The following is a 23,681-nucleotide window of genomic DNA, read 5'->3' as shown; positions in this document are numbered from 1 at the left end:
ATTATATTCAATACACAGTTTTACCAAAGGCTAGTCTCAACAGCCAAAACACTATGAGTCAGATCCAATCAAATCAAATTTATTCAATAAGCTGCTTAAAAAAAAATCGCAGAGAATAATATGTAGCCACTTCACCTAAAAAAGGAAAAAAGTCAAATGCAGCCACAGACCTTTTGACCCAGTTTAAGTATCAGCTGTTGTAATGTCATGATTCATTACAGAATATCCTCTGCTGATGTAAAACGTCAGCAGCAAACAATTATTTATTTTCACACTTCCACACTTTCTGTGTGGAGTTTACATTTTCTCCCAGTTTTCTGTCACAGCCCTGACAATGCCAAACCTGTCCAGGGTGTAGTGTTGAGAAAAGCAGGATTTAGCAGCAAAATGACAATTTTTGATGACTTGTACTTGACTTGTAAATCATTATTGATTGAAAATATTAGGTATCCATTTAAAATATTTATTACATTGAATTGTAAGTTTAGCTCTAGAAAAGATCACGTTTTTTCCACTCAGCCTAAGTCTGGTTGTTTGGTCAGTGCAAGTCTGACTGACAGTTTTCACAGGCCAAACAAGGCATAGAAGAACACACAAGGGCTGGGTTAACCCACCCAAACAACTTCAGTCTAAAGGCAACCAAACAACCAACATCAACAGCAAACATTGCACAGGAACCTCTTCCTAGATTTAACACCATTCACCAGTCAGAAATCCAATAAGAGAGGAAAAGTACTGTGGCCTCAACTATCCATTATTCGGAGCTGCATGGTAAAGGAAGTAATAACTCAGCACTTTGGACATTCATGGTATGTAACAGCATTAAATATATTTCAGAGGCATCAAAGATTGTTGGGGGAAGATTGGGGTCAGTGTACATGTGAGAGCGTATGTATATGTTAGTGTGTGTTTGTATGCAGGCAGTGCATTTGTGTATGGCTGCACAGTTAATAAGCAGGGTGGCCTCAGGGCAACGGGATAAAAGAAGAAAAGACCCTACTGCCGCACCAAGAGCTGGAGACGCAGAGGAAAGCTGCTGCTTGCACTAAACAAAAGTGTCTTAAATCAGGTTTTTTAATATAATGCCCACATAGAAATCACTACTTCTTTTTTGATGGTAGTGAAGCTCCTGTCTGTACTTTTCCAAACAGTCCAGTGGTTAAACAAGATTACGACAGCCAGGATTTAGTGCAGAGGCAGAACTTTTATCTGTTAAAATGTGGATAACAAGCAGCTTAAGACATCTACAAGTATTTGTTGCAGTCATGTCAAAGTGATGTAGGTTAAATGTATTAAACTTCACCTAAATTACAATGAAGCTAATTTGACGGGATGTAGCTGTTCAGGGGATTTAATGCATATCCATTTCTGAAATCTCTCCTGCAAACCCCAAGCTGACATTAGCATTTATTTCAAGACAATGCACAAAGCTTTCAGCAGTGTTTGGCTTTGTCCGTTTCTGTTGATACCAAAATTCCTATCAAACCTTTGGCCAGTGGATTATTCAGAGAAATCACCACATGTTTTTATGTGCTGGTTTTGGTTTCACTGCAAATAACTACGCCGTTAATCCAAAATAAATAGGAAGCAACGCTTCCTTCTTCTCTAAAGAGTTTTCTAGTTTCTTTAATGTCCAGTTCTGCAGAGATGTTTGCAGCAGACAAATTTCCAAGGGACAACTTTTCTTTGTTACTTGAAATTTTTGTGGTTGTAAATCCAGTCAATTGTACATTTCACATGTAAAAGTAAAAACACTGTTCAGCTCTTTACAGGGGAACAACATCTTCTGTCAATGCCACAAATTAGCACAAATCACGTAGAGATGTCCTTTTATCAAAGCGACAAAACACAGCTGACAATAAATTTTCAATTAAAAACCAACACAAGAGCAATGAACGGCAATCGATGACATTTCTGAGCAGACCAGCAAAACAATTTACACCTCTTATAAATTAATTAAATGTACCTAAAAGCGGACACAAAAATTGTTTTTCTAAATGTGTTATTTTTCGTCTTGATGTGTGAATCTGTCTTTTTTGTTTTTTTGTTTGTTTTTTTCAGCTACATCCAAAACTCTCAGCCCTACCTGAACAACATGACAGCAGTGGGCTGCATGATGGCTCTGGCTGCAGTGTTCCCACTGGGGATTGACGGACACCACGTCCACAGATCACAGTTCCCTGTCGTCTGCCAGGTAACCGGAGAAAGACAGAGGCAGAGAGTAGGGCTGTAGACTGTCTGCAAATATTTGGCTTCATGGATGCACAGTAGTAGTTTTTAAGATCTATGTTGAAAAAAGTGATCAAATACACAGCGTAAGAATAGAACTACAGTAGTTCACTTTCATAGTTCACAGTTGATGGGGTCCTGTGACTGATCTACAGTAGGTCATTCGGCTCACATTTTGTTCATCTTTTTCAGTTTTAAATTAAAGCTATGCATTGCCTACATTGTTTCTATGACTGCACGAGTCCTTTAAATTAAAAATGTTTAATGCATCATCATTTAATATATATTTTCCCAGAGTTCAGTCCCATGTGCAGTTTTGGGTATCTAATCCTAGTATCCCTAAAAAAGTGTGTGTCTGGCTTTCTTGGTTTTTCTGGATAATAAACACAAGGGGCTGTGCACACAAGCTTGTTTGTGTGAAAGTGGTGCAGCTAGAAGTGCATTAAAGATGCACTGAACATTTAGCTACAACAACAGCAAAGAGTGATAAACAGCAACTGAACTTTAATCTATATAATCAAGAAAAGGTACTTTAAAAACTAATATTAAAAAATGTGAAAACATGAAATGGACTCAGATTAAATTAACTGAACTTTTTTTTTCTTTAGGGATACGGATACTAAAGCTCTTAAACATAACTGTTAGCATATTAATTGTTTCAATTATTATTAGGACACTTGTTTACAAGAACTCATAGTTGTTCGTAGATCTGTCCTCTTAATTTAGTTTTCAAAGTGCATCTGATTGGTGCATTTGATTTAAAAATGTACTAAATCTCTAGAGGATTCGAGGTCAAACCACTTCAAGCCTTGAATGTATGGCTGTTTTGAAATTCTGATAAAAACGTTAAAAATAATGCAAAACTTTCAGCAATGACTAATATGTTGCGTCCATAATCAAAGCAGCTACTTAACAGTGTGTGGACTATTTTACTAACAAAAGAAAACAGAGGGATTAGGTTTTATTTCCAATTATCATCACGCAGTTGTTTGATGTAATTCTGTGCTGCAGTGATGGAATAAGCGTGTAAAAGCATCATTACTGTCAACAATATGGACCATTCAAACACAGCCATCGTCATCATTCAGCATTTATTTGGTGTGGTAAACCATCTCTCTGATGCTGAAGGCACCAAAATTATCCAGAAGTGTAACAGTACATGGAAGTAATTCTTCTTAAATTAAAATTGATTCATTGTATTTGACTTTTTTGGTGCCACTGGACCTTGTCCTTATATTTGGTGCTTTGCAGGTACAGCTGTCAGTTTCAGTCAGGCCCTAACCAACTGTGAAATTGTGTTCCTACTTTTGGCCAAACCCCGCATTTAGGTGTTGTGGTGCTCTGACAGGTGTCATGTTCCTGCCTGTGGCAAACAGACACCTGCAAACCAGTCAGCACTAGTTTCAGGGTTTTGATCACCCGCACTTAGTGGATGAGAGATGATCAAAGTTTAAACGCTGACAACATTCATTAAGCATTTGAATGTATTTTTGGTGTTACGGCCGTGATTTGCTTGGTGCGAGAATAGCACAGATGATGGGATCCCAGCACTAATGAGGTGTGGGAGCACGTCTCTGTCACCCATGTCGAGTCTTTGTGTTGTGGAGGTGAGAGGGAGATTTCCATTTCTGTTGCTTCTCTGCTCTTTGTCCCTGTCCAGTTGTTCTCACTCGTGCTTTTGTTCTGCCGCTCTGTCACTGCCTCTGACCTTCTACTGTGGATCGTTTTTTTTTGTTTTTTTTTATACAGTCTCCCCATCTCCATAAACATAATATGTCTCACTTCTACATCTTTTTTTCTGCATCACCTACTGCACGCTCTCCTGTTATCTCACCATCTGCCTTCTCTCACCCCATCTGTATGTGTCTGTATCTATTTTTCTCTCCTCTCCTCATTAAGAAATCTGAGTTTTGCCCTGGGTTTTGCCTCTCAGGATGATAAGTTATCCTGCTCTGGGTATATGTAGGCTAGTCTGAATACCTACATAATTCAGAGCTGCAAAAAAATGCTAACCTTCTCCTAGATGTTTTTAAAAAAAATAAAAAATCCTTGTGATCTATGTTTTTTGTTACGAGTTACAGTATGTAACTTTGGGGAATCAAGCTATTGTTAGCATGAGAAATCATTATCATTTCAATCATCTCCAATCATTCCTCTTTTTCCCAGCTCTATTACACTATGCCCAGCTACTCAGGTATTAGTCCTGTGACATTACAATAAATTCTACATTAAATCAACTGGCCAATTGTGATTGGTTAGAAGGATTTTGGTTAGATGATTTTATATAGGGGTTTTTGACTAAATGTGCTTTACTATATTGTCATTCACTGCCTGTTTAAATACCCGTTTACTGTTATGGGTGCCCACAGATGCAGTTGTTAAAAATAATCGTTTGAACTGCATCTACTATTGCTATACCAGTGTTTTATAAACAGTTAATTACATCTTTAAATAATGCTCTTAAATGCTAAATAGGAGACCAATGTTTAATATCCAATCATCTTCTTTCTCAACTCGTCCAGTTCCGCCTGTGGCTCCTCGGTCTCGGCTTCAGCCTCGCCTATGGCAGCATGTTCACTAAGATCTGGTGGGTCCACACCCTTTTCACAAAGAAGGACGAGAAGAAGGAGAAGAAGAAGGTAGGATGGAGGAGTGGGAGGGAGGGAGGGAGGCAGGAGGCAGGGAGGGTTAAGCCTCTCAGCGGTCTCATGAGAGCAGAGAAGGGATGGGAGAGAGAGGCCAGGCCATGCAGCATGTGTGGCACGGGCTGATAAAAAAGTTCGAAACTTTCTCTCGGGCTTCCTAGTATCCTAAGCTTCTAAAAGGCCAACTTGGCATCGCTCACTCCAGTGCGGTTGTGGCAAAAGTGCATGGATAAGGGCACTGAAAACACACCGACGTAGATACTGTACTTTTACACACAAAGCACATGCACCAACACACGTATGTAGAAACATACAGAAGTAGATTTTGGGCACACAAGCACTTTTTTTTATTTTATCAGCTTTATTTGCATGCTGGTGTGTTTAAGAATGGGTGTGTATGTGTTTATGCCTCTGTGTGTGTGTGTGTGCGTGCCTCCACTTGAAGATAGTGTATCCTGGAGCCAGCAAGATACTGCCAGTCTGTGATGTGTTGTGGGAATTTCTAAGACCTAATCAGAAGAATAAGAGATTAAGCCATTTATGGAATATTTATGAATATGGATGAGTATTAAAGTTCTATGCAGAAATCCAACCTTCGAGGGGTTTATTATTTGAGCCAAAGCACAGCGAATCAAGTTGACTTTCAACTCTCTTCATGTCCACAGAAGGGCAATTTGCCAGAGAGCTCTGTGTGAGTATTTAAAGAAAGTTTCAAAAATCTGGGGGGAGAATGAGCCCTTTTCAAATCATTTTTCATGCAACTCAAGCAAAGAGGCATCCAGGACTGTGTAATGCGTTTTCTGCTTGATTTTATTTTTCAGTTTTACTCATTGCTTGCTTGAGTGGCTGTTACTATGTTTGAGGTGCAGGGAGTACGCCAACATGGTTGAATTATTATCTGAAAAGGGGCGGGGCGGGGGGGGCGGGGGGGGGGGGGGAGAGCAAAGTGGGGGAGTCTAATTTTTGTTGCTTGTTTTCTGTTACGGCTGCTAAACTTAACAATAATAGAGTTGGTACTGGCTGCTTGGAAAACTGTCCACACAAAAACAATGTCACCTCAGTGTGTATAAATGAGGATTTCAGGTGGCAGCACAAATATAGCCACTGTCTGTGTGTCACCTGCAGACACTCACACACAAAGTCACGCTGTTCCTAAATATATACTTAGACTCACACACACACACACACACACACACACACACACACACACACACACTCTTAGAATGAGACACATTCAGAAAGACCATTCGTGCCCAGTCATCCAGTAATCACAAGGACGCCCGTCATATTATTTGTCCCGGTTGTTTGTCTTTGTTTGTGGACTGTCTTGTGATGCCCTTGTATAGTGACAACAGTTGTGTGTTCTTGTGTGTGTGTGTCTCTGCTCTAACCCACACAGCAACATTTGGAGCCGTGGAAACTTTACGCAACAGTAGGTGTGCTGCTGGCTATCGACTTCCTGTCACTCATGATCTGGCAGATTGTGGATCCTCTGCACATTACGGTTGAGGTAGAGTACAAGAGACAGATGAGATAATTTGTGTGTCATCACCCATTTGCACAGACCATACAGCCACTGTCATCAGCCAATAATGCGGTAATGGGACACTGAGCCTCCTTTCTAGAAAAGTTCTGTTGTAATTTAAACTAAATTCATCATTGATCCAACATATTTACTAAACTCACTGCTTTATAGAATGTTTATCCTTTGAAGGAGCCTTGAAAGTTTATGTTTCACTTTAAATCTGCATTAGTGAATCAAAACACTCACTTGCTCACGGTGAGAGCTCACACGGCCAAAAACACAGAATTATTAATCAAATCTGCAGCTGTATGCGTAGTTTAGCGTCTTTCAGGGTTTGTTTTTGTTTTTACAGCCCATTAACTGTATGGCTCAATATGAGCTGCTCCTACAGAGCAATATACAAAGTCACTGCCAATAAAAACAAATTAATACCCCACAGAACTGCTAACTGCCTGGCAGCAAATGGTAGTCAGACAATGTGAAATTTGACTGTTTAAAATAACTATGAAGTAAAGGAAAATCCTGAATAAATTAATGTTGCCCTATGGATGACTATGCCCCTGTCCATGGGACATGAAGGGTAACTGACCGCTTAGACAGCACTCTCAACGACACCATATGAGGTGATATGTTTTGTGTCAGTCCATGTGTCACCCCTGTGGAAACCTTAGGAGTAGGTGGAGGGGAAGGACGCGAGAGCACTAAGACGAGAGTGGATATTTCACTCATATTTGTCAAGTCTTTAGAAAAATGACTCCAACAAATAATAACAATGCCAATACTTCGCTGATTGGTATCGATGTGTAACATTGTCGTAGGGCTGTACATTTGTAATAACAGATTGCTGTGGGTAGCAGAAATTAGCTGTAAACACATCACTGACATATTACCAGCATTCACGCTGAACCAGGCAGTTCCATATTTACACACACAGCAGTTGTGGAACAACATTATCATTCATTTGCAGTTCGGTTTGTGTCCACCTGATGAACCCGTGTCCAATATTCACGCTTCCCTTTTGAATGCGTGCTCTCTACCAACTCCTGAGAGTAAATATCTGGCTGCTAAATGCTCCACTGTGTTTACCAGCTCGCCTCAGTGTCTGTCTGTCTGCTCTTTGGTGCTGAGCAGGTGGTGAACAGTGGGTTTTTAGAGCTTTCTCTGCTAAAAACAGCTGCCTGCTGCGGACAAACATGCTGCCACGAGAGCAGTGAGACTGAACCAAAAACAGCAAAGTTATGGGCTGGAAAAGGGAAAAAAGGGAAATAATATAGTAAAAGATTCTGAAAAGACCTAAGAGCTAATGGGAGCTGCAGATTTGAGGGATAATTGTGTGTGTGTAGTCACTACAAGCAATCTTGTATGGTGTCATGTGGTCTATTGTTAACACAAAATATTAAATTATAGCCACTGACGATATAGTATATAAAAATGATTTTGTAAGTTTCTGTTCCCATTTTTTGTTGTTATATTTTTATGTTTTGCAATATTACTGCAACTGACTATCAGTGCTTGTTAGCGCACAGTGGCTCTGTCTCATGCCCCCTCAGCCCCCACCCCAGTCAATCAGTCAAACTTTATTTGTATGGCGCCTTTTGTACAGGTTCATGCAAAGTGCTTTACAGATGACTGACAAGCTGATAATAAGGCAGAACAAATGTGAACAGTGTGCTGCTGTCTCATCATTTTTTATTATCACCTCCTTCTCTATTTCTCTGTCTCTCTTTTATCCTCCATTCCCATTTCCTTTTCCTTGATCTGCCGTGTGAGTAGAAGTTCACTAAGGAGGCCCCTAAAGAAGATTTGGATGTCCTGATTCAGCCCTTGTTGGAGCACTGCAACTCAGAGAAGATGAACACGTGGCTCGGTAGCTGTCCTCTCGTCTTCACATCTCAGTCTGTCTCTTCATCACTCTTCGCCCTGCTCTGGTTTTGAATATCTTTGTCACACACTTGGACATATGCAGTCACATATGTGTACTCGCGTGCACACACACACACACACACACACACACACTGCACATCACTGCCATTCACTCTGAATTAAACATGTCTCATATCACAGCCCCCGCCTCCCTCAGCCCCCGCCGCCCTGTTACGTTTGATTCCTTTTTTTTCTTTCTTCTCGCGCTTTTCTCCCTCTTTGCTTCACTTTTTTTTTCATCCCACGCAGTCCCTCTCACTGTCTGTCTCTCTGCTGTCTTTCTTAGCCTGGCAGTTCTTATGAAAGTATAATGGTGCTGAAATTCAAATAATGTGGGTCACAATCTGGGCCATTGCCCCATAGCATTTCCTTTCTCAAAGAAGAAAAGATGGTGTTTTAATATCAGGCGATATAAAGAAACAACGGACAGTCTGCAAAAGTGTCTAACTTACTCAGTCACAGTTTCACTTTTCTTCCCTGCTTTTCTAGCTTTCATTGTCATATGCTTTATTCTCTGTCAGTCTGTCTGCCTCTGACTGGCTATTGATGGATTCAACTGTTTTGCTCTTTAGCATCTATTGTATCCACATCATTGGCTTTTATTATGCGGCACTGTTTGGTCAAACTCAAAACTACACATTTTGGCCTCGAGGTGGTGCTAGAGGAAAACCCAGGAAATCGGCCAGAAGTCACGAATGTTAACAAATTTTACGGCGATCCATCCAGTAGCTGTTAAAGTGTTGGACCAACCAACCGTCTGTCCAGCACAGCTAAAAAAAAACCCAATATAGTCAAAATGTATACAGCTAAGGTTGAGTTATTCTACCTTTTAGTCCTTGGTATTCTTCAACACACAACACAAGAGCCTACAATTCCCTTAATGCGATTCAACACTGCCTGGTAATTGCCCAAGTGTTTCAAAGTTCAATTTGACACACAGACTTTTCTCTATGAACGTCTCCACAAGCCAAAGTGATGAACAAATCACTTCAGCTCTACTCAGATTAATTTTTTGTCAATTTGAAAAACTGAAATTGCAGAACTGAAAGAAGTACTCATGTCATTTACTGAGAAGAGGCAATATCAGCACAGAAACGCTCCCTAAAATACTCCCTTACAAGTCCTGCATTTAAAATGGTACTAAAAGTACAATCATATTAGCTCACAAAATAATTGGAAGGTATTAAAATAGGAAAAGTAATTTTCTGGAGAATGTCACATTTCATGTCGACATATATATAATTCGATTGTATTGGGTAATTTGTTCATCACTGTAGTGTTGCAGTTGGTAACAATGGAGATTACTGCATTTTTGTTACCTTACACATAGTTGTAATGGTCATATGTATGAATTTAATTAGTCATAATTTGTATTACATTAGTTTGTAAATGTCACACAAGAAATCAATAATGTTTTAGGATTTTATTGTATTTTTTATTGTCATATTAAATGAGATCAACTGTTAATTGTTGTGCGTTGTGTAGTTAAAGTATGATATTTGCCTCTGACATGTAAAGAAGACAAAGTATGAAGTAGTATGAAATGGAAATAATCCAGTCAACTAGAAATACTACAAGAATTGAGCTTTTCCACTTTTGACCCTTGTTAAATTGTAATTGAAAGTCTAAAACTTCTTAAGGAACTTTAATCAAACCTTTATAATTTATTATTCATTCACCTTCCCGTTTCTTTTTGTAATTGATAAAACATTTGTCTCCGTACACAGTGGGGCCTCCATTATTTACATCCCTGCCTCCATTGTATTGAACATGGCTGCTCACTGACTCGTTCACTTTTCTCCCTGCACTCTCTCACCTTTTTCTCTCTGGCTGTAGGTGTGGTTTATGGCTACAAGGGTCTGCTGCTGCTGCTGGGCATATTTCTGGCTTATGAGACCAAGTCTGTCTCCACAGAAAAAATCAATGACCATCGGGCTGTGGGGATGGCTATTTACAATGTTGCTGTAAGTAGAAGAAAAAAAAAAAACCCTCACTGTCTATTTTTTGCTGGTTTTCTTTTTCTGCAAAGTGCATTCTGTAGCACGCTGACTAACATTAAAGTGGCAATAAGTATGACTTTATTGCTTCATTTCACAAAATGGCCGTAGTATATCTGTGGGAGGTTTATCACTGCCAGTGCCTCTGTGATTACTTTGCCTGGCACAGAGATTTCTGGCTTCCAGGAGCCACTTTATGCTCATTTTTACAACAAAATGGGCAAGTGACCAGAGTTGCATGACATTTTTGATGAAAGGGCTTAAAAGCCTCATTCTCAATGGGTAACTTGTTGGAGTTCCTTCATGTCCTTCGTGTCTTTGTAAAAAAAATGTTAATGGAGTTAACAGAAATGCAGTTCTCCTTTAAAGTCTAAGACATCATTGACGTACTACAGCTACACTGCAGTGTGTTTCTTCATTCTGGTGTTTTTTTTTATTTAGATAATTGGGTTTTCCTGTCAGAAATTTGCAGTCTTAAAAATAAAACACGTTCATTGTGGGCACAACAATATAATGACAGCTTTCTTTCTTTCTTTAAAAACAACCTTTGGGAAGTGCTGAACATCGCTGATTGATGATTTATTATAAAATCCTGAAAAGTGCATGCTGATGTAATGATTGGTTTGAGCGATGTGAGACACAGAAAGAGGCTTAGATATAAATTATTCAAGCTATTCCACCAGTGTGTCTTGAGGATTTTACTCTCTAAAATGCAGATCCCTGGATGCATTTCTGTCTAAATCAAAACACTCTCGCCACAAGCTGCTGTCTTATATGAATCATAAATTTTGATGCTTGTGGCGCCTGTGGTGCAGTGACACGCACTAACAGTGATATCCCAGGTCTGCCTTCTAAAATGAAAACTTGTTCTATATGAGGTGAAATAATGTTAAATAACATCCATAAAACACGAATGGATGCATCGCAAACTTTTATTGTGCTGGAATGTCATTCAACCTCTTTCGTTTTGCAGCTGAGTGCGTTACACTTTAGCTTTAGCGCTGAGCACACACTGTATATATGACAGTCTGTGCACAGTGTGGGTTATACATATCCTCGCGTGCGGATGATGTACATCACATACGTAGTGCTTTACATGGAGCTATTTCTTTGCCCTATGGCAGGCATAGATTAAAATTGGACCCACTGGGGCACTAAAGTACAGTGGTAAACGCAGCTGTCAGTCATAAGCATTTTTCAGTGGCTGTTAATAGCAAGTGAATCATCTTAAACTGAGGCACCTAGGATGCACTTTACACTGAAATAGCTGCCATTATGCTCACTTTAGCCACTTTAGACAAATACTCTGTGCCATTTCCTGACACTCTTGACGTGGGGTAACTTTGAAAATGATGCTAAATGTGTGTTGGAAAAGTGGTTTTTGTCACTTTAACTGCCAGACGAGTTTTTCTGTTTTGATTTAAAAAAAAAAAGTGGTTTAAACACACTTACTTTTCTTTTATAGAATTTCCCGTGTTTGCTTGAATTCCAATTAATGATTAAGAGACAGCATCATAATAAGCATAGCATCCAAACCATCTTATACTTTGTGAATGTGTAATTAATAAATGCATTGATCTTGCCTCTCTCGTTAAGAAGGGGATTTGTCATTGATCTATCATTCATGGTTATTTATGAGAGCGTTAAATGCAGCTTGCATGCTCATTTCATCACATGGTTCCATAATGTGGGACAAAGCCTAATGATATTATTTTATGTTATGATATACACATTTCAGTTTTATGATGATGTCAATAGTTAATGGTGTCTGTGAAGGGACCTCCTTCCTCTTTGCTAAGCTGTGAGCTTCAGGCCCTGATGAGATGACAATGTGGTGATTGTCTATGCGCTGTTGCCACTACATTCATGACTTTTTAATGCTGTTTTCACATGGGAGCCCTCCTCGGAATGATAAACAGATGCCTAATGCTTTTATGGATGTGGTTTTTTTTTTCCTCCCCTCTCATTCTCTCGCTCTTTAACTCTACTTTACTCTCCACCTCCTCTCCTCTAACACCCCATGTTGACTACTTTCTCTTTACTTTAAACCTTACTCTTACTTCTTCCTCTTCCTTTGTCCCAACCTCTCCTCTCCTCCGTTTTCTGTTTCTCTGTGTCTGTCTCTTTTTGCAGGTTTTGTGCCTGATAACGGCTCCGGTGACTATGATCCTGTCTTCACAGCAGGATGCCTCCTTTGCCTTTGCTGCTCTAGCAATAGTCTTCTCTGCCTACATCACGCTCGTGGTGCTGTTTGTACCCAAGGTGCTCTGACTCCTGACTAACACCTTTAGGAGCTACTACACACGCTGGAAAGTACATTAAGAGAGTAGAGATAAAACCAAAAGTCTAACATGCTAGTCTCAGTGGCTTTGACAGGAGCATCCAGCCTCTACTGGATGGTGCATTAAATTGACAAACATTACAATGTTCAGTGTGTGGTTTTAAGTTTTAAGTTATTTAAGTGCAATGAAATATTAGACTGGCTGAAATAAAAAGGCTACTCGAATGGTGAAATTTATAATCTGTTTAAACCAGTAAGGTAAAGGTACATAGGAAATACATATACACTATTCTTACACGTGCAACCGCTGCAAACATGTTCTGTGATAAAGAGTCTGAGACAAACAAAATGAGATATTTTACATGTCTGGATAAACAGAAAAGCTACAAGGTAGTGAAGCTGAACACTGCTGCAGACTGTGCAGACAGAGGAAAGAGTGCCACCTACAGAGATTCAAACTTCATACACTCGACATCCAAGTCAAAAACATCACAATATTGTAACCGCAGTTTTGTTGTTGGGCTGTTCCGTGGAGCACGGAGCAGGAATGCCGCAGCAAAGAGCACTGAGCACCAAATATGTCATCAAAAGTACAAAAAGATTAAAGCATCATCACTTTAGATTAACTTCAGTGATGAAAACCTTTCCCTTTGAAAAAATGTGAGAGATTTGGCTTAAAGGGGCTGCAGATATTAAAAATGTCTTCTCATGAGGTGGTCTTGACAGATGCATTATTCATTTGGCTCAGTGCACTATCAGGCCTGATTTTCTTTCTTTTATTTTTATTGACTACCTGTTCCTGCGGCGGTTCAGATGCGGCGTCTCATCACCCGTGGTGAGTGGCAGTCGGAGCAGCAGGACACTCTTAAGACTGGCTCGTCCACCAACAATAACGACGAGGAGAAGTCCAGGCAGCTGGAGAGGGAGAACAGAGAGCTGCAGAAGATTATCCAGGAGGTAACACAATAAATACAGAAAGCTACGATTTGTAAAATGTGGATGTGTACGTTTAGTAATGACACAGACTGCACACAGATTTGTTCATCCTGGGGCAGATGGATGAATGGAAAACTGATACGCATCCATGTATTTTATCAGTTATTAAATAAATGTCTACTTTACATTCATTTATAAATGCATGTGTGCCGTTTGATGTGTGTTACATGAGAACATGTTGACACACAGATAGAGGCAAGAGTTTATGTTAATCATACTGTTGCAATGGGTATGGAAATTAATGTCTAATGGAACTGTACTGACATTATCCTAACATAAGATGCTACAGCTGGCTCCACCTTCACGTTTTTGACAAATACATTCTTAGATTACATCTTACAATACATATGACAAATCTGCCTCCAACTACATTATTGTGTGTAAGGAAAATGCATTAAATCTTTATAAAATGCTTAGAAATGCTAAACAAGAGAATCACCAGTGTAAAACACAACTGTTAGGGCTATTTTACAGTAGAATAGGTTCAGCAGCCAGAAAATTCCTTGTCCAGTTAAGTGTAATGACCCATATCTGGGGGTGATGTTGATGAGAGATCAGTCTGCATTAAAATGTAAGATAAAAATACAAGCATTAATAATATAAGTAATGAGTAATATATATTATAATAATATAATATATTACTCAGTGAAAATACTTGGACACTAAGACTTCATATTTACTTATAAAAGTCAAACGGGGAGATAACGTACAGTGTTACCCTCACGTTTTTTGCATGTGCAGCCCTTAAAGCTCTGTGATAAACTCCTCTCCTTCCATTTTTATAGAAAGAAGAGAGGGTATCGGCCCTCCGCAACCAGCTGGCTGAGCGACAGGCAATACGCAACCGCCGCCGACCCTCCACAGGCCAGAACCAGAACCACAACGCACCGCCACCCTCCTCCCAGCCGGATCCCAAGTCTCTGCTACCCCCTCCCGGCTACCCCAACCCCACCACGGACAATCACTCTCTCCCACCCTCGTTCTCCAACTCCTCCAACCTCTACCCGGCGGACAGCAAGATGAGCCGCAACCACTGTCACAACAGCCAGATCCCGCTGCTGTATAAATAGGCGAGGTACGGCAGGGGGGTGGGAGACAGTTGCACAGTGCGCACGGGGGGGGAGGGACACCGAACACAACGAGACACTGTGACTATCACTTGTTTGAGCAATGAGCACAGCGGGTGTAGTGACACTGTTTTAAAACACGGCGTGGAAGCACAAATAAGTACACACGAGTGCTTTACACATGGCAGCTTCAGAGAGCAGTTATCACTCAACACATGTGTCTGGCCGGCACGGCGACAAGCACATCCCAGACTAGCAGCACGCAAGGTCTTTGTTTTTTTGTTTTTGTAAAGGTCAAGTGAACGGAAGGATCTCTTAATCATTCTTCTCCCTCATCCTTTCTCTCGTTCTGTTGGCGAGACGCCACCTCGAAGGTCCTAAAAGGAAGTTTGTGTTTGTGTCTTTGCTATATCGTCTCCACCTTTCGTCTCTTGGGTTTGTTGGCTAGAAAAGCACATACAGTAGTGATTTCTATTGTTCTGTAGTATCTGATCTGTTTTGTCATGGAGTTGGTGTTAAAATGTTTGTTTCCTTTTCAGGAGAGTTGTGAAAACTGACATTTACAAAGGAACAAAGCAATGTACAGTTTTTTTTCCCCCAGTGTTTTCTTCAAAGAGCTTGGCTGTGTAGGAAACTGGTTTCACTGAGAAGTGATAATGTGCATTATTAAATAGCCATAACTTGGAAGGGCCCAGGAGCTTGGCAAGGATGGATGTTTCCTGTCAGGACTGTGTATTCCAGTACAGCACTGCATCTTAAAAGCCCAGTCTTTGGTTTATGTATGAATATTACACCAATTTTAATGGCGAACGGTATCAAAGCTTGCTGATGTATAGGAACAATGTGATAGTTTGCCATTTGAAATAATGTTTAACAGTGTATTTTTGGAGATTTGTGTTCTGTCTACCCAGCAATATAGCATTAGTCATGAGGCAGATCTCTCATCCTACATCTAATGTCTCTTGCAGATCTGACCGCTGCAGATGTCACAGCTGATTCTCGTGCATAGTAAAGACTAGAGAGACTAGAATCCCGAGCAATGAAATTTCAACTTGCCATAAGAATACTTTGCCCGCTGAAAATAAAAGCCAATTTGTACTTGCAGAGGAGAGATGTGCTGAGATGTGGGGTTTCTGCGACGGTTCTTTCTGTAGATAATGAGAGAAACACTCACTTTTATACATATGAATCTTTGATGTCATCTCCTGTGAGCCTTTTTCTTTTGAAAGAATGTTTTTATTTTATTTATGTTTCCCATAACAGACAATCTGGGTGGATGCTCTTTTTATTTATTTTTTTTTTTGTAGTTTTCTTTCTCATTTTGCCTTTGAATAACAGTTGTAAATGTATCAAAGAAGGATATAAGTAATGTGATATACTGTATTTATTCAGCAGTTAATCAGGATGTACTATTTCATTCATGACCTATTTCCAGGTTTTGTAAAGCAATGATACCTGAACAGCTTTATTGGCAGGTTAAAAACAAAAAAACTTTATCAGATATTTTTAAATATGTATATTTCAGTGTGCACTTTAAACTGAACTAACTATGGTTATTCCACGTTACGTTGCTGGTATTCTAGTACATTTTAGCTCAGGGTATGGACAAGGACAGTCATAAATGAATGAAATAGGCCATATTTATTAACTGTGCTGTACCTGGATCAGATAGTGTAACATATGAATGCAGAAACAATTTAGGAAATGTTCTATTATCTATAATATTATATACAGTACATGAATTTGGGGATATTTGTATTCACTATAACTTAAGATCTTAAATGTTAATATATTTCAGAGTATGTGTATGCAAGTATATGGGTACTATAAATAAAATAATTGTTTTTTCACTGGGCATTTTTGCATTTCGGTGATACCTTTGGTGGAAATAATAGCACAAAACATTTGAGGTAATTTCCAAATCCCTAGCTTTGAACTTTAACTAAAAATCTTTGATGTGCCAATAGACGTTTCACTATATACTTCAGTGTTAATTCTGCATTTTTAGAAACGCAAACCTTTTTACAAACACCAACCACTAGATGTCACCAGTTATTTATTACTTTTCTGTATCACGCTGACCTTTAGGTCTCCGGACTTGGGTCTATTTCCTAGTGAAACTTGATAATACCTTACAGATTGAGCCATGGGAGTAAAAGGACAAACAAACCCCGAAAATGAGCTCATTCAATGAAAGTGGGAAGTGGTTTTCAACACAAGGACCAGCTGCATAGGCCAGTGGGAACCTCATCAACTGAGACAATAAGTGGATGTTTGTTAATAAATAAAACAAAGAATGCAAAAGGAGATAGATTACTCCCAAGACAACTGAATGTTTATCTAATGTGTTTTTAGATAATGATGATGATGATGTGACAAAACCAGCTGTGCTTTAGCCCCATGATCCCAAATCATGCACATGAACCCACACAAAATATACAGTCACATACACACTCCCTCTCAAGTCATGTTTCTTTCCAGCTGACTGAAGGTGAAGTATGTAGTAATAGAGGGAAAGGGGTTGGTTGACTGGAGGAGGCGGTAGGGTGTGTTTGTGTGTGGGAGAGGAGAAGTGTTTGTGTTTGTGAGGGTGGGTGGGGGGGTGTCACTGGGGAAAACCCACTTTGGGCTGAGGCTTTTGTGGGCCTCCACCTGACACAGCACTCAGCAAGACTTAAAAAAAGTAGGAAATTCCCCTCGTCTTGTCTGATCTAACAGAGGAAGTATTTGCTGGCTGCGGAGGAATGTCATAGCAGCTTTTGCCAAATAATAGACTGAGCTTGCTGCACTGAGTATTTGTAATACTGCCCTAGAGCTGTTTGCCAACTCAGCTGTGTTTTCAGACTGAAACAAAATCACGAGTTTTCATGTTTTCCATTTTATTAAGGGCTAAAGGTGTATAAATATAACATTCAACACAAAATTCGGTTCATTTAAATATAAATAAATACAAATAAATATACGATTGTCTTAAAACATAATCATAGTTTTCTACATACTGTAATCCTTAAACCTAAGCTCTGCTGAGAGGAGCTGTCGTCACCTGATACAGCGGAGAACAGCCAACTACCACAATCCTAGGTCAGCATAAATAATGTACAAAAAGTGCCTAAAGTAGAAAAAATGTTGCAAACTGTTACAGTTTGAATGATTTTCAAAATCATCACAGCCTGTTCGGCTATAAGCTTTATCTCCATTGAGATTTAAACATTTCTACATCACCACGGAGATGAATATTAGCACAACAAAGAAAATACATGATGTAAAAACAAGAATGACAGCCAATACTCATGGCACTGTGTGGAGATTCGTACCTTCCCTATTTGTATCACAGTAAAGAGTCATTTTAAAGTGCAAACACACCAAAGAAGGTCTGGCCTTCTTCTGTCTCCAGCTGAGATAGCTGGTTTGTTTCCGTCCACAATTTGTCTCCTTTGTTCAGCTTAAACACTGCACCCAGATAAATGGCATTGTACCACCCCTGTCCGTCTCCGTTGGTGTCCTCTTGCGCAGTGTTGTGACACACCGTTCTAACGGCACCCATCAGGGAGGTTCTGCTGCTTATTGAGTCTGAGTAGCGCCAGATCCGGTGGCTGAGAGGTGTGGCGTGGTTTCCCGCTCCTTCCTCCTCGCCATCACTGCAGGTCACTCTGAACAAAGCCTGTGTGTAGACGAAGAAGAGGCCGGTGTGTGGGATAATGATCTCGTTGTCCACCAGCTTGAAGCCACCCTGAGCGAAGCCCTGGCCTTGGCCGCTTTTCCACAGCAATTTTTTGACCTTTTCGTTGTAGGTACCTGGAAACAAAAAATTAAGAAGTGGCGTTATGGCTTTGGCACACAACTCAGTTCTTCTTACCACACGGTGATAAAAACATGAGACTTTTAAAAACACGAGAATTAACAGGTGTGTAATAGAGAAAGTGAGTAAATATTGAATGAATAGCTTGTGTAACAACACACTGCTATATGTCAATGTCAAACAAGTGAAAGAAATAATCTGAAATGCTCTTTTGAAAGCAGAACGATGAGCCCACTGTTTGCTGAGAACCAATTCAAGGTAGGTCATGACTCACCTTCTAGATGGATGGCTGCCTTGGCTCTGTTGCTGATTAGCTTCAGAGGGTAGTTGGTATCTGAGAAGAGGAGGGCAAATGTGAGTTTTTCTCAAAAAGCACACAAGCACTTCAAATAACAACAAAACCCCTAATCTTTCAGCAACCAGCTTTTATAATCACCTGTTTTCCCAGCTGTGTCCTTTTCAGTGTGAGGCTCTGCTATGCCTGGTTCACTCTGTGTGTAAAGATGAACATGTTGATTAGAGACAACAGAAACAGGGGCTGAAAGGCCTTCTGAGCAAGTAGAAGAAGGCAGAGCCATTCCTTACCTTCATTTGTGGACTTTCATTCCAGTACCAAGCAAACAATAGGGCACCTCCAAAACAAAGCGCCGCTATGAGAAAGACCACGGTCACTTTCCAGATCCACGATGTAGATGACTTCTTTTCTACCAAAACCACGGTCTCCTGAACACCCATCTCCAAGTCACCCGGTGCAGTTGTATACGCCACCATACTGAGCACAATTCTGATCTCACAGACTTCACTGTTCACTATTTAGAGAAATCTACACACTAAATTCTTGCAAGCACTCGTCGCTGTGTCTGAGTCTTCAGAATCTCCCAGTGCTCTCGAGAGACTCTTCTCTTTGTGTTGCTATTGTGTTAGAATGAATTTCTGCCAGAGAGCTTGTAGTATTTATGCAGTGGTGGCTGCTTCTGCAAAAGGGAAACTCCAGTGATGTCACTCTGTAAGTGGAGACAGTGCAAGAGGCAGCAGCAGAGCGACCTAGGGCCACGGAGAGAAAAGAGCCGCAGCCAGGAGGGAAAGAGAAGTCACAGAATCTTTAGTGGATTTTTATTTGAGCGTGGAACCTGACGGGAGTTGTGATTTTAGGATGAGACAAGGGGTTGGTTGCTGCTTTGGTTTGAAAAATCATTAAGACACATTCAAATATGTAGCCTTACACAGCTCACAAATTCATACACACACATTTGTTTATGAACACTGGGGTCACACCACAAGACCCACTTGCAAAAGTGGTGCTGAGGTTCACGCGCAAATGCACAGCCCCCCACAGATAAGATCTGCAGAAAAAAACCACAAAAATGTGAGAATGTGTAAACAATCTTATTAATAAACTTTGTAAAAGGATATGATGAGAGATATAAGAATCTTTTAGAGGATTTATTGAAGCTGACCATTCATTCACTTGTGTAACTTCTCGAAGATGTTTTACATATATATACTAATATGTTTAAAACTTGACACAAAGTGAAAAAAAACTCCCACACTTTGGACTTTTATCAGATCTCTGATATGCTTACACTTTTCAATCAATCAATAATCATTATCTGATTTTATGCACTTTACCAACTGCATGTGCCCAAAGGAAAAGCTACAGCCGTTGACAACACCAATAATAAACTGCAAAAACCGCTTTAATGAATAAATTACTAGACGTGGAATATCTATACGTAGCTAAAACATTTTTAAATCAGTGCAGTTTGATATAACCTTTGAATCAAATACGGACTTTTGTCTTTCCTTATGACACACTGCATTTACATAAAGCATAATTTGTGACAGTTTCCAAAGAGAAAACGTTGTTAAAGCAAAACTTGGCAACACTCGTCTTTCTGTTTCAGAACCACTCAACAAACAGGTTTTTACTCTTCTCCTTATTGCCCACTGTTTCCCCGTTTCACTTTCTCACCTGACGTTTAGTCTTTCTGACGGGAGGAACAAGTTTGTGGGCTTTACAGCCACATGTCCCAAATGTCCAATAACTTCTTTCTTCGAGTTGCAGCGCTTTAATAGCAGCATTTACAAAAGCCTTCCTGGTGTTGTTTGCTTTGGGCTTGGCTAATTAAATGTTTGCTCAGTGCACTAAAGGAGCATTAAAACTGTTAAATGGGGGTTTCGGGGTACAATTGCTACACGTACGTTAGTATTCGCATTTAAAGCCCTGGTATTTCTTACAAACTGGAAGTTATAAATAATTACATTATTTCCGGCTTATGCAATGAACCCACTAAACAATGAAAGAATTAGAATTAGAATTAGAATTTTTTTCCAACTGTCTTGTAACTTTTTCAAACTTTCTTGCAATTTTCTTTTCTTTTGTGTCTTTTCTTTGTCATATAGTCTCACTGTTCCTCTATGTGGTTGGTTTTGGTCTCTGTGGTTATTTTTGACGATTTTTGGTAATTTTCCTTTCTTTGTGGTCATTTTGTTTCCCTTCGTATTTTCTTTTGTGTGTGTGTGTGTGTGTCTGTGTGTGTTTGTTTATGCTGTTTTTTTTGTTGTTTTTTTTCGTGAGCCGCTTTCCATTTGTTTGTGGCCATTTTTATTCTCTCTCTGGTATCGTTTTTGATTCTTTGTAATAGTTTCAGCGTAGTGGTTTTCCGCATCTTTGTAGCACTTTTGGTTATCTAATAATTTTGTGTCTGTGATGACTCCCAGTACCATCCCTATCTACATATTCCACATTCAAAGAACATATTATCAAACATACCAAACAGTATTGTCGTGACTTTTATGTTGTCTGTGGTTATTTGACGCAGTTCTTCGTGATCATATTGCGGCTCCTTTGTGTCTTATGCTCTGCTTTGTTTCCGTAACTGGTCATTTTTTGTCTTTCTATGGGCATTTGATGGGTGAGAACCATTCAGCAATTCTTTACAATTCTTACTACAGAACTTCTATCATCTACCACCAATTACCTTCCTCCAGCTCTGGTCAGCCGCTCCTTTGGCCCTGCTTCTGCAGTGTAGTTGGCTTTTGATTGAGTTTTGTGTATCTTGACACCTGCCTGAACCCCAGTTCACCGACATCTGTAAACTGTGTATGTAACTGTGTATGTCGATGTGAAATTAGGCCTCTTTATACAGTCATGACTGTTCCATTCCAACATGCAAATACAAGCCAGCCACAAGGTAGAGCAGGATGATATCATCAGCCGCATCATCATATGAACCCATATGACACATACGCACATGCAAATAAATAGCTAACACATAGCTTGTATATAGTTCCGCTTGCCTTCGCACCCACCAAGGCTCGATTATTCATAAGAAGATTTGCCAAATTAAGTTCTTGGTTATCACATCCTGTGTGCTAGCATTGTACAGGAAGCCTTCATACAGGCTACAAACAGACAGTGGTTTTTCAAATGTCAAGGTAAAATGGGAATTTGAAATGAAATATCAGAGGAGCAGCATCATCACATTTCACATCAAAAACAAACAACTTTGTATCCCAAAACAGTGTGTGGTCACATAAACGCTGATGTTTCCCACATTTCTGGAACTGCTTATTATGCTTGGGGAGAAAACAGTATACATTTAACTATTTATTTATTTATGTACTTTAGTTTATTTGATACGGACAATTGGCCGTCCTAGGCTTGAGCTAAAAATGATCTTTAGCCACTGAGGAGGAGTAAATGAAAAGCACAGGGTATGAAGTAACAAAATTACAAGTCAAAGAAAAGACAAATAACTTAATAGATACATCTATCAAACATAATACCTGATTTTGAAACACATTAAATGTTGTAAAAATGACTGAGCACGTGGTTTCAGCATAAATAAACTGGCCATTCTGACAACATTACTTCAGTATAGAGATAGTATCACATATTGAATTTTACAAAGGAAGATGACTTAATAATAGGAGGAGTCACATTAAGAGTTGAGCTGTACCTCTGCAAAGTTGTGGTGGCTGGCTACCAAAAATGGCAACTGCTAATTGTTAAAAAAAAGGAATCTCCTGACCTTTAATCGATAGCCATAGTAAAGAATACAGTTAATGTGATGGAAAAACTGGCATTTTCCCAAAGGAAAAAGGGGAAAACCTTCCCCAGAAATAAGAAAAAATAAATAACCCTTGATGCAAACAAATACCAAGATTGTGCTTATACGCTACAATATTTCTCCCTTTTGTAAAAGTCACAAAAAATATGATTTGGATAATCGGCCGTTACTGACCACATACTTATTAAGTGGTGGTGAGTGGCAGACCAGTAATTTCTAACCCGCTTTACTACCTTTTGAAACTTTCCCAGCTGATAACAAAACACAGTTCTCCAGTCAGAGGTCATCTGTAAAATGTAACTCACAAACTCCCACTGGAGACAAATACACCCTTTTATGGAACAGGCAAATATGACACTGCAAACTTGATCTCACCGTTTTGAGCCTTCATATCTCGGTGCCCTTTTCTCTTCCAGTGTGTGTGTGATTATGTAACAGTCCACTCTTAATCATATGGTGACACATATCCCATGTGTACAGGCCCTGTGATATTAGGAGCTCTTTGAAAAATAAATAGCCCTTGTTCTTTGCTGATTTGCTCACCGATTGCATCATGAAATCCCAGGATTTGTGTTTATCATGCAGTGCAGCTGAGCCACAATGCCGTCACTGATTACCTTGTTGCAGGAAGGAGAAGGACGGAAGTAAGACTGGCACAAAGACGGCTTGAGGAAGGAAGCTGTTGTAGGCGATCAAGATACTCCTATCTATGTTTAATTTTTTAAATTTGTCTGGTGACACAATCGCAGGTGCTGGATTCTAAAGAAACAACCAATCCACATCACAGGGATTTTGGTTTCCTTCTCATCATTCTCCCTTCTGTGTTTGCTGTGTGTGGGCTCAGAGGGACATGTAGATGTGTAAGGGAATAAACTGGGCCAGAATGAGGTTTAACCACAGATGCAAGGTGGCTTCCGCTACTGCCAGACTGTATAGTCTGGTGGCCTGGTGGCCTACAAATCTCCACCATCACCAAGAAATTATGTTTCCTCTACTATATTATTTGGTTGTGCGTAAACCTTCTATCAGTTCCTGACTGTATCTGTCATGAACACATGAAAGCAATAGATTATGTAACACAATGGTTTGTTTATGAATAATCATAAAATTAGTCAATCGCATGTATGTGGGCATTTTGTGTAACAT

At 39.7% G+C, this 23,681-nt stretch overlaps 2 protein-coding genes across 2 annotated transcripts in view; one reads left to right on the top strand and one right to left on the bottom strand.

Annotated features, from left to right (window-relative positions):
• gabbr1a (gamma-aminobutyric acid (GABA) B receptor, 1a) overlaps positions 1-16,518 on the top strand; it is a 65,008-nt gene extending 48,490 nt beyond the window's left edge. Inside the window, exons 17-24 of the mRNA XM_067509227.1 lie at positions 2,062-2,194; positions 4,752-4,868; positions 6,274-6,384; positions 8,173-8,266; positions 10,159-10,286; positions 12,453-12,581; positions 13,414-13,557; positions 14,382-16,518. Of these exons, the coding sequence (XP_067365328.1) occupies positions 2,062-2,194; positions 4,752-4,868; positions 6,274-6,384; positions 8,173-8,266; positions 10,159-10,286; positions 12,453-12,581; positions 13,414-13,557; positions 14,382-14,666 (1,141 nt within the window). The 3' untranslated portion in view covers positions 14,667-16,518. The remainder of the gene's footprint in view (positions 1-2,061; positions 2,195-4,751; positions 4,869-6,273; positions 6,385-8,172; positions 8,267-10,158; positions 10,287-12,452; positions 12,582-13,413; positions 13,558-14,381) is intronic.
• Positions 16,519-17,532: 1,014 nt separating this feature from the next.
• Positions 17,533-19,569, bottom strand: tnfb (tumor necrosis factor b (TNF superfamily, member 2)). Its single transcript, XM_067511807.1, has 4 exons — positions 19,048-19,569; positions 18,899-18,953; positions 18,737-18,796; positions 17,533-18,458 (listed from the first exon to the last, which is right to left on the bottom strand). Exons 1-4 carry the CDS (start codon positions 19,231-19,233, stop codon positions 18,010-18,012), a joined length of 750 nt encoding a protein of 249 aa, XP_067367908.1. The 5' UTR covers positions 19,234-19,569; the 3' UTR covers positions 17,533-18,009.
• Between the last annotated feature and the right edge of the window lie 4,112 nt (positions 19,570-23,681).

This window comes from Channa argus, chromosome 7 (assembly GCF_033026475.1).
Source record: "Channa argus isolate prfri chromosome 7, Channa argus male v1.0, whole genome shotgun sequence".
Taxonomy (NCBI): Eukaryota; Metazoa; Chordata; class Actinopteri; order Anabantiformes; family Channidae; genus Channa; species Channa argus.
This window is presented reverse-complemented; position numbering and strand designations above follow the sequence as displayed.